Genomic DNA, 11,600 nt, shown 5'->3' with positions numbered 1-11,600 from the left:
TGTGATGACTTGATATGCAAACACATTGTGAAATGATTACCATGATCAAGTTAACATATCCATCACCTCCTGTAGTTATCTTTTTTTTAGTGTAGTAAGAACACTAAAGCTGATTAGCAACTTGAACTTGAATTAGTTCAAGTATACAATACAGTATTGCTAATGATATTTACCATGCTACACAAAAAATAAACCCTCAAAACTTATTTATCTCATAACTAAAGTTTGTACCGTTTGACCAACATCTCCCCATTTCCTACCCCTGGCCCTTGGCAATTACCATTCCATTCTCTGTTCCTGTGAGTTCAACTTTTTTAGGTTCCACATGTAAGTGAGATCATAGAGTATATGTCTTTCCTGCTTCTGGCCTATTTCATTTATTATAATGTCCACCAGCTTCATTCACAATGTCGCAAATGGTTGTTATGGCTGAATAATGTTCCGTTATGTATCTACCATATCATTTTTATCCATTTATCTGTCAACAGACACTTAGACTGTTTCCCTGGGCTTCCTTATTCCAAAAAGCATATCCCTCAACCAGAAGAGCTATTCACTTCCTACAGAGCCCTTTTTTTTTTCAGTGTTCCAAGATTCATTGTTTATGCACCACACCCAGTGCTCCATGCGATACGTGCCCTCCTCAATACCCACCACCAGGCTCACCCAACCCCCCACCTCCCTCCCCTCCAAAACCCTCAGTTTGTTTCTTAGAGTCCACAGTCTCTCATGGTTCATCTCCCCCTTCAATTTCCCCCAATTCACTTTTCCTTTCCTTTTCCTAATGTCCTCCATGTTATTCCTTATGCTCCACAAGTAAGTGAAACCATATGATAATTGACTCTCTTTCTGTAGAGTCCTTTCTAGTTTATGGGATTGTTTTTTTGTCTGAGAGGGGTACCAAAAGTATGGAGAAAGTAAGAAAATGGAATAAGGGTGGGAAATGCTCACATACACCCAATCTGTCATTTGTTTTGTTTGACAGACCAACGGAGGAGCAGGTGAAATGCGCTAAAGTACAAAGGAATTCGGTGGGTTTGATTCATGTAGCTCGCCACTAGATTCTCTTCCAGTCAGTATGTTACTTAAAGTTAAAATCACTTTAAAAATGGTTTAAATCCTCATTTAAATGAAGTACCTTCATTATACAAGATCCATCCAGATATCTATCTATAACTGAAGGATGTCAAAGAGCCTATTTCGTCTCTCATGTCAAGTTTAAAAGTTGTCAACTATTTTTTAGTTTCTCTTAACTAATGTCATTGTTGTTATACTTACTGAATTTCTATTACATCATTTGCTGTCCTTTACAGCTCTTGTCCTATCTTCCTCCAAAATAACTTCTTACAACTTCCAACTGTGTTCCCAAGTTCCTGTATACCATGATGGATGAGCAAAGCTGTCATCCTCTCCCTTCCCTTCATGTCTTGACAAATGTTAACTATACTCCCCTTCTCCTTCCACCTCACTCATGCAGACATCAGCTCGTTCCTTCTACCTTCGAGTCTCCTGTTCTATGAGTCATCAATATCTTCTTCAACTCCTATAAGTGATTCGAGTCTTGCTGTTATACACTTCCTGAACATAGGAAGGGATATTTTCTATTGGTGAGTTGAAATAATGAGAGGTAAATACAAGGACGTGGCGAGTGTGGGATGACAGCAGAAGAGATCTGAAAGGGCTCCTCCCCCTCCTCAGAAAGGACACCTGTCATGGTGTTGTGAGAGAAACTCCCCAGACTTTAACTTCACACCTCACTCAGAAGCAGCAGCGAGAGTCTAACGAGTAAATGGCCAAACTTTCCTAACTTCAGGCCCAGCCAAGGAAGGAGACACAGAACCTGTTCTCTGTTTTGTTTTGAGTTGAAGGATCAGGCTGAACATTGAGTCCAGATTCCAGTTTTGCTTGTGGTCTAACTAATTGTAGAAGTGAAATTTAGACACTGAAGAGACAGTATTCTTACACCAGACTAGAGTTGATGTCAGCTGACGGCACACGTGGTGATTTCTAAAGTAAGCTGAAAGGCTTTAGAAAGCAACATATTTGAATGGGAGCCTCTTTGGACAGGTGATTTAGTGTGCAGAGTACCGGATAAAAAAACAAATGGGGGACTTGTGTTCAGATACCAAATTCATCCCTTTCTCTGGTCTTATAAGTCATTTAACTATCTGGGTGTAAGTGACAAAAGGAAAATCTTTAATTTCTATTCTCCTATTTCAACATTAAAGAAATTGCCATTTAAAATATGTGTATCTTTTTATAATTTTGTCTTTATCTCTGAAATTTTAGATTTAGCAATCCCTGGGGACACAATCACAGAATTCTTTAAGCAGGTGTCAGAACCTTGGGGACTAGTGCGTGGTTGTATCAAGTGATTCAAGTTGTATAGCCCAGTGTTTCTGTGAAATCAAACAGCCTTTAGCCACTTAGTTACTGTGTGAACTTGGAAAAAATACATAACCTCTTTGAGCCCTAATTTTCTCATATATACCATGTGGGTAATTATACTCAGTTTGTAGGATTATTATGAGAAGTAAATAACATAATGAATGAAAAGTGTTTATCATAGTACCTATATGATACATGCTAATATTACTTGGATCATTGTATAATTATTATTTCACATCCACTGTGTTATTTAAAACTTGAAGCTTTTAATGGAAAGGAAAGGGGTAGAGGAGATGATCTATATGAGAAGGGGAAAAAAAATGAGGCAGCTATTCCCATCCAGAAGACCACTTTATTTACTATCCAGGCTTTTCTGCCTTTCCCCAGACATTTCTGCCCAGGATTTCCTAGATGTCCCTCCCATACCTGAGTTTCACAAGCATTTATTTTCACTTAGGTCATTTGAGACAAATTAAGAAAGATCTCAGGGATTCAGTGCTTGGGAAGCTATGTCAGTTAAGGAAACGGAGATGTAGTGGCATCCGGGTGGCTCAGTTGGTTAAGCAACTGCCTTTAGCTCAGGTCATGATCCAGGGGTCCTGGGATTGAATCCCACCCACATCAGTCTCCTTGCTCAGCGGGGAGCCTGCCTCTCCCTCTGCCTGCCGCTCCCCCTGTTTGTGCTCTTTCTGTCAAATAAATAAATAAATTTTTCAAAAGAAAGGAATCTGAGATGTAAAATCCACTCAAGCGGCTTCCCTTAAAAAAACAGAACTAAGAGGTCAGCACTGTCCTCGGAAGCTGGCTAAGTTTCTGTCTCTCTTCCGTTGCACTTTGTTGTCCTAGAAAGAGATTTTTGCTTTTATTTTCTGGGCTGTTACTTCCTAATTCTTCTCCCCTTTGCCTTTTTCTTTAATGGCAAGACTGAGGGTTTTACTGCTGCCAGGAAAATAATGCTGTGAACTCATAAAACCAACATTCTGTAAATAAAGTGGAATCTCATGGAACAGAAAGAAAAAAAAAGTCTGATTGGAGCCAGGAAAATTCCTCAAGGAGACAAAATACCTAGTAGTCTGAAAAAGAAAGAACGGATAAGTAAGGACAGACAGAGGAAGTAGAATTGTGGGAAATATGTTACAATGCCAAGGTCTGCCAACCTTCCTTCTCCTCCCTTCTTTCCTGGAACTGAGAATTTATCTGACCTTGTCATCAGCGTTTTCTGCAATGTTTTGCAAATAAAGATGCTCCTGAGTATCTATAAAAAGTCAGTCCAATGAGAAAGCATATCATGTAGATCTCTCTAGGGCCAGTTGGCTGCCTAAAAAACACTTGTAAAGAAGAGGAACCACTAATTAAATCTGTGATCTAAGATCACACTTGATCCATGAGAGTAGGGTCCCTATCTGGTTTTCTCCATTCTGTTTCCAGTTCAGAGTCGGCACATAGAAGATGCTCGATACATTTGTAAAATGGATTGATGGTTGGATGGATGAAAGAATGACTAAAGCATGAGGCTACTTCTGGCCCTGGAGGGCATGCTCATGCTTCTCTGTCCTCCTGAGGGTAGGCGGAAGAGGAAATCCTGTGTGGCTCCGTGGCTCCGTGGCTCCTGTTGCCTGGGTTATACCATCTCCCATGGGAGATCCCTGTACAGTCTGAAAACACTGCCAGTCATGTCACTGTCTCTTCAGTCACTTGTTGTCACTCCTAGGAGTATCTGTAAACAGTCTCTCCACTAAAGAACACTGCTCTTTAGTTAGGGGAAATATATATATATATATATATATATATATATATATATATATATCTTTTTCAAAATTATCTAAAATCCAAATATAAGTTGGAGCTTCATGTGGTCTAATCTTTACAAGATATTTCAATTAAGAAAATACAAATTAGGGGCACTTGGGTGGCTCCATTCATTATTAAGCATCCACTTCTTGATTCTGCTCAGGTCATGATCTCAGGGTCGTGACATCAAGCCTGGCCTCAAGCTCTGTGCTGGGTGTGGAGCCCGCTTGAGATGCTCTCTCCCTCTCCCTTTGCCCCTCCCTCTCCCCCATTCATGCATGCTCTCATACAAGTGCATGCAAGCTTTCTCTCAAAAAAAAAAAAAAAATCCAGCATTAATTAAAAACGATTTTAATATTTCCTGGCACATCTCAATCTTTTACAATCTCAAACAAGCATATTCATAACCAAAGCATCTTATTTGTCTCTTCCCATGTCTCACTTTCGATGTCTCACATCTTACAGCAGCCTCAAAGCTTTTCTCTCTACAACTTCATCTCTACCCAAAACCTTCCCCATCCAGCAAACCAAATCTATAAGGCTTTTCTCATTTCTCTCCTTCCACTTTTTTCTACCTCCATCTTTTTCTCTCTCTCTTTTTTCCAAGGAGTCAATCTCGACCCTTTCTTATTAACACAAAGCCCCCATCTAGTTAGTCTGATCCTCTTCATAAACACCCATGATGGGAGTTGCCACAAAAATATCTTTGAGACAGGGAGTGGTATGGGAAAAAAGAAAATGAAGGGCTTGGAGTTTTCACACACATTATTAATTTTTATAAATTATATAAAAATGGTATTTATCGTAGGAGAACCCATAAATAAATGGAAAACAGTGGAAGGGGAAGATGAGTGGTGAAAGAGAAGCAGTTTCCAATAGAAAGTGTTAGCCTTGCAAAAGGCAAGATGATAAGGAAACATGCTTAGAAGTTTAGGAAAGGGGGGCACCTGGTGGCTCAGTGGGTTAAAGCCTCTGCCTTCAGCTCAGGTCGTGGTCCCAGGGTCATGGTCCTGGGGTCCTGGGATCGAGCCCCGCGTCGGGCTCTCTGCTCCGTAGGGAGCCTGCTTCCTCCTCTCTCTCTGCCTGCCTCTCTGCCTACTTGTGATCTCTGTCTGTCAGATAAATTACAAAAAAAAAAAAAAGGAAGTTTAGGAAAGGGGCACCTGGGTGGCTCCATCATTTAAGTGTCTGCCTTCAGCTCAGGTCATGATCCCGGTGTCATCTGACTTCCTGCTCAGCAGGGAGTCTGCTTCTCTCTCTGCCTCTGCCTGCCACTACCCTCCCCTGCTCCTGCTGTCTCTGCCTCTCTATATATATCTCAAATAAATAAAGAAAATATTTTTAAATAAACAAATAAAACTTTAGGAAAGCCGTGGAAGCAGTGATGAAAACAACTTGTGAAGAAAGGTGGAGCTTACGTTGGAAAGAGAAGCGTAAGGTTTTCATGCTGGGATTCAGAGAGTGTAAGAATAAACAACGGTAATGTCAGAAGGCAGACACAGCACAGCTGCCATTTGAGCTTGGGAGTGGAGGAGGCATGCAGAATCTGGCCAGAAAAGACCAAACTAACACACATCTCAAAGTGCATATTTGTAGCTGGAAAAGAGAGACCTTCTCTAATTCCGGAGATGGGCGGGTTGGGGGTGGGGGGTGGAGTATCCTACTCATTTTAGGGATGAGACACTGAAACCAAACTTGCTTCATCTCATATAAATTGGGGGTTAGTAACTGAGTTGAGTGCATACAAAATGCTACATGAACAAGCCACAGCTAGCATTTTTTCCCAAAACAAGCGATGTAGTAAATGTTGTAAAGGCAGTGTAGTAAACTGTCTTTTGCAAATATAATGATTTGGATGATTTATCTTGGAAAAAGTGCACTGAAGCCAATCCCGAGAACAAGTTTGTGATTTAAAGAAGGAGACAACCACCAATCTTGTGACTAGAAATCACAATGGATGAATTTATCAAGGATGAACATACATTGTCTTCTCTTTGAGGTCCTCTTTAAGGTTTTATCACAAAGCATCTATCTCTTAATACGAAAAAATCTGGGGGGAAAACCCTGAATTTTATTGATCCTTCACAACTCATGATTCCTTCAGAGTACAAGGATTCCAACCTATTTCCTTTAATAGGGAATCCTTTAGTATTTATAAAAGCTCTTCAGAAGGTGAAGGCTGGGAGGGAAAGTGCACATCTCCACAAAACAAAAGAAAGAGGCATGTAGCTTCACCTGGTTGTCCATTACTGCTCTTTGAAATAAATTATTGAAAACTATACCGACTACTCCCATGCCAACCCTTTTGCTGTTCCAGCCAAGTGACAGGTCCTGTAGCTTCAGCCCACCTACAATCTGCTTCTCTGTGGCTCAAATCTCTCTGTCTGCCAACGGGACTCTTGGGTACCAGACAGCCAAGACACGTCTTAATAGAAAAGGTTTTCTGATTGTCCAAGAAGATGAAGAAGAAAAAAAAAAAAATAACTCTGTCTACAACATAACCAGAGGCACCAAATTACAATTCTCCTCCTGCAAGACAAGACATAGCACTTCCGCCACTGAAGGTATAATGGCATAATAGAAGCATATGTTTGTGAAAATCTATGTTGGAGGACACATGACATCTAAAGCACAAAACGAATTTAGTAAGTAGCTATTACTTACCTCCTTAGGGACGTGTCTTGTTTGTCTCTAGATTTCCCACAGCACCTAGCACGGTTCCTTGCCTCTCATGTGTCACTCGCTAAGAGCATACTGGATTAGATCATTATCAGGACAATGTCTTCAGAAAATGAGAGGTGGGCACCCTCTTTTCTTTGCTGCCCTTTAGATGAGTGGTATCCAGCCTAGGAGGGCCTTGAGGCACAGGACTAGACTCAAGACACAAAACTGGATGGACAAGTTATGATGGAGCCAGTTGAGGAAACACAACTCATGGCATCACTGGGCATCTCTGCCCTGCTGAGCACTAGCAAAAATGCAAAAGTTGTCCATCACCAAGCACATGTGCGATTGGTCTAGGATTGACAGTTCAACCCTACTGGGAAATAAGTTTACATTAGAACCAGTTTATGAAGGGAAGTTCTTTGCCCCCAGAAACTTTCATCCATCTATCAGGGGAGCCAGCAGAACAGTACAGCTCTGTCTGCACCCCAGACCTGCAGGCAGGGCCAGGAGAGTGGATCGGAGAAGGAATTAGAAAGGCAAACACGTGTTTGTGGCAACTCCCTTCTCTGTGGACTTTTGCCCAGGTCTGGCCCCAAAATCAGGGCGGCCACAATGTCTGTAACAGGGCAGCGTCCTGCTGTAGCACAGTCTGGCCAAGGACTGAGGGAAAACTGCCCACCCAGAGCAGATAATATCTGGAAGGAATGAGAATTTGGGAAAAGTCCCAGTGCTAGTTTAGGGCCAACCAGTCTCCACCTTCTCTGGCCCCCTCCCACTGGTTCCTCCCCTTTCAGCTGCTCTAGTTCTTATAAAAACTCCACAGCCTTTCACGAACAGCCCGCAGAAGCTCTCTTCTGTCTACTGCTGCACAAGCCAGTGAGACTAACCCACGGGACACGGAGAGACCATGAAGAGCCTGCTCCTTCTCTCCATCCTGGCTGCCTTGGCCGTGGCAGCTCTGTGCTATGGTGAGAAAACTTTCTCCTGCCACTTTTCTGGTTTTTCTTTTCTGCCTCTGATTTCAATTTGTTTTTATTTTTCCCCTTCCCTCCTCCTCTTCTTCCTTCTTTCTCTAATAGAATCTTAAAGTACCATCAATCTAACATTTCCCAAGCCCTATGGACACTGATTTGTCCCATCAAATCTTCTTTACATCTGAAATATCCAGACTTAACAAGCATGTCCTATCTATGGTAAGTCACTATACACTTAGAAAGTTTGCTGTTTCAGAAAGATATCAAATTCCCAGCCCCCGAGCTCTCATTTTTAGGGATGTTTATTTATACTTTGATAACAGTTGGTTAAAGGTATTAGTTAAATCACTCATCTTTAAGAAAACCAGTTATCACCTGAAATGTTAAGTTTAGCCTTCTGCAGGGACAGGACAATTTCATGAACTTCCTACATTTGTTCAGTGAATTAATTTCAAAACGGAGTTCTACATTTAAAGAATCTCAGAGAAAAGTGGGTGTATAATTTCAATTTTCAAAAGATAAATTCCACCTGGTTTCTCTATGCTGCTAACTATACCTGTGTCTGTTCAAAACTTATGAAAGAGAATCTGAAGTAAGATGATTTTCAATCCATCTTATGCTTCAATTATCCGGATATTTAGATGTCCTTGAACCTCAATTTTATTAATAACCACTTGTACTTTTCTTCTGACTCTTGAAATTATTCACATGGTTTCTGTATCAGAAGATTTGATCTCTTCATCTCCTCTTTGGTTTTTCAAATAAAATCACTTGCTTACAAATATAAACCCCTTATTGCCAAATTTACCTACTGTGCACAGAAAAGTGGTAGAAAGAAGAAAACTTTTGCTTTGGCATCAGCTCAGCTTTTCCTCTGAACTGGCTTCAGCCCAGTGGGAGTTGTCACCTGGAACCAGTGGTTTCTGTGACTACCAAGTTCACACAGGTTCTTAAGAGGATTTCAGAACCTCTTAGAAACCTATCTTGGTAGATCCTAGTTGACCATCTCCCCACACTGCCTGGAGGACCTGGGCTATTTTCTGGACCCTTTGTCCTTCTCAACCCTACTCTTGGACAGGTCCCAAATGAATCAGAGAAGAAGCTTCTCTGGAAATCTGTGTGTAGCACTTAAATCAGCTTATTTCACTAGCTTGAAGACTTCACAGCCCTTGGGAACTGTAACCACTGTAACCACTGGCTCCATCCTCATCAGAAAAAACTAAAGTGTAGGGATCTCTACACCAAGGACATAGCTAGAGAAACAACTCCTCAATCCTAAATGCCTGAAATTTGTAATAATCACACCGCTCACTATATTCTTCACATCTTTTTGACTCTTTTCTCTCCTTCCATCCTTCAATTTAGACCATTGTCATGTGTGATAAATAATAATCAAAGGAAACTTTTTTTTTAAATTCCAGAATCTCATGAAAGCATGGAATCCTATGAAATTAGTAAGTGAACATTTGACTTCCTTATTTAAGTCTCATGTTTTAAAGAATCTCTCTTCCTATTCTTACGTAGACAAAATGATAATATATGGAGGTTATATAGGGAAGGGAAAGAGGGCCTCTTTTGGAAAACTAAATTTAAGAATCTAACAGCTATAAAAATCACCAGATGCACAGACTTGAAATAGTGTGATATGGCCTTGAAACTGCATTCAGCAGAGTTGGAGGCATTTGGAAATTTTAAGCTGGCACCACATCAGCCTCACAGATGGAAAACAAGGAGTAATGACAAATGGTGAAGTATGGCGAAGTATGGAATTAGAGGCCTAGTCAGCTGGGAAACCACAGTCGTCAGCATTATGTTGAATGCCATTGAATATCTAGACTTAACAAAGACTGAGTACAGGAAGAAGGAACATATCACTCATTTCCAATTTGTTCATTATTTTCATAATATTTACACTGTCCATTTCTGGTAATCTAAAATTATGCTTCAGAAGTCCTCAGGACAGAGAGAATTTCTCCTCACAGGAATTAAAAACATACTGACTAGGAATACCAAATTGAGAAAGGCAAAGCAATTGCCCAAAGGTGAAATAAACAAATAAAAATAACTGTGGCCTATGTAACAAAACTCTAAAAAACATATACGATTTCTTTTGATTAGGCAGTTTATAAAATCTGCTTTACCTTTCCCTCTGAGTTTCATAAGATAGCTAGTTACATGAAATGTATGAGTTCATGAGTTTTCAAATGTATTTATGTCAGGGAATATTCATGGAAATATCTCCAACTACTGCTTCTCTGAAACTGCATTTATTTCTTTTTTCTTTGAAGATCCCTTCATTAACAGGAGAAATGCTAATACTTTTATGTCCCCGCAACAGAGATGGAGAGCTAAAGCCCAAGAGAGGTGAGTAACAAAACTTGATGAGGGGAGGTAATTTTACCCAAGATAGCATCCCTGATCTGAATGGAATGAGAAACATTCCATTTTTTTAATCATGTGTATCATTTCTAATTGTATCCCCAAATCAAAGAATTAAAAACAGTGTATAGAAAACAACTGAATCTCAAGAAGACTAGTTTGTGAAAGACCCACAAAGCTGAGAGAGGAAGAAGGGAAAATGAGGACAGAAAGAAAATTTCTGTTTTCACTTAAAAGAAAAGAAAAGAAAAAAAATCCCCCTGTTCCACCTTTCCCTCTATTAAGTATCTTTAATATTGGGGGATGAATGGGATCTCTCTCCTATATTTTCTTATTCTTTCTCCCCCACCCTTTTCCCTTTTTCCCCCTCTCTACTCTATGCTTCTCATTTTGGGCCTCTTCCCCCCCCCCCCCCACCAACATTCTAGGATCAGAGAACGCAACAAGCCTGCCTATGAGATCAATCGGGAAGCCTGTGATGACTTCAAGCTTTGTGAACGCTTTGCCCTGGTTTATGGATACGACGCTGCCTACAATCACTATTTCCGGCGGCGCCGAGGAAGCAAATGAGATTAGAAAAAGTCTCTTTCTTTCCAGAGCCTGGTGTCTGATTTTGTATTCCTTTGCAGTAGCATCATCGAACTACATAAACATTCTACAAAATAAGAATTGCTTACTTCTTAAATGTTCTTGTCTGGCTGCTGCTCTTCTTCCTGATCCCAGGCTGATTCGCAGTGTAAGTGCGATGTTGTGAAAGGTCAAGAGGGAGTTAAGTTGTGTGATTACTACATAATAAACTGTTGGTTGGATACTTTCATTTTGTGAGTCTGATTTCTTCTGGAAAAAAAGTGCTAAGATATTTAAACCATGACCCATCTAACCCAGAATAGGAAATTCTGTTAATCATATTCTAGTGCTCATTAGAAACATATCTACATAGCAAGAATGAAACTTAGAAGACATTAAGCCATAATTTGTCTAGACTCTACCTTGGGATTAGTGAATGCCTCCTCTTATATGTTTTCTAGGGTTTTCAAACCTCATAGGTGATTAATCATATGATTTTCCTGCTCCCAAACTTTAAATGGCCCTAATACCCTCGTGTGGATTCCAAGCTTTATCCTGGCTCATCACTCTCATCATAATGTCTTGAGAGTAATCATTTCCTAAGATGTCACAGTTTTAACTCACTTGGGCCAAGAAAATGTCACTTTCACAATCACCAGAGATTTTTTAAACAATTCAATCCGGGAATTTGGGAACAAGACAAAATACTATCGTTCCCTCAAGCTTGTTTGCCAATGAAGAAATGAGGCTCCAGAGTCTCCTGCTTGGTAGTTCAAGACAGAGCCAGGACTTCTCAATCCCACTTTAGACTTTGCTCTTCCTGCCATGAGAACC

At 40.4% G+C, this 11,600-nt stretch overlaps 1 protein-coding gene across 1 annotated transcript; it reads left to right on the top strand.

Annotated features, from left to right (window-relative positions):
• The first annotated feature begins 7,661 nt into the window (after nt 1–7,661).
• LOC123945808 (matrix Gla protein) lies at nt 7,662–11,016 on the top strand. The gene is made up of 4 exons (XM_046010712.1): nt 7,662–7,814; nt 9,242–9,274; nt 10,109–10,184; nt 10,628–11,016. The coding sequence occupies exons 1-4, from the start codon at nt 7,754–7,756 to the stop codon at nt 10,767–10,769; spliced, it is 312 nt and encodes a 103-aa protein (XP_045866668.1). The 5' UTR covers nt 7,662–7,753; the 3' UTR covers nt 10,770–11,016.
• Nucleotides 11,017–11,600: the final 584 nt, after the last annotated feature.

The sequence above is a fragment of the Meles meles genome, chromosome 7 (assembly GCF_922984935.1).
Source record: "Meles meles chromosome 7, mMelMel3.1 paternal haplotype, whole genome shotgun sequence".
Classification (NCBI taxonomy): Eukaryota; Metazoa; Chordata; class Mammalia; order Carnivora; family Mustelidae; genus Meles; species Meles meles.
The sequence above is the reverse complement of the archived record's forward strand: the minus strand, read 5'-3'. Positions and strand labels throughout refer to the sequence as shown.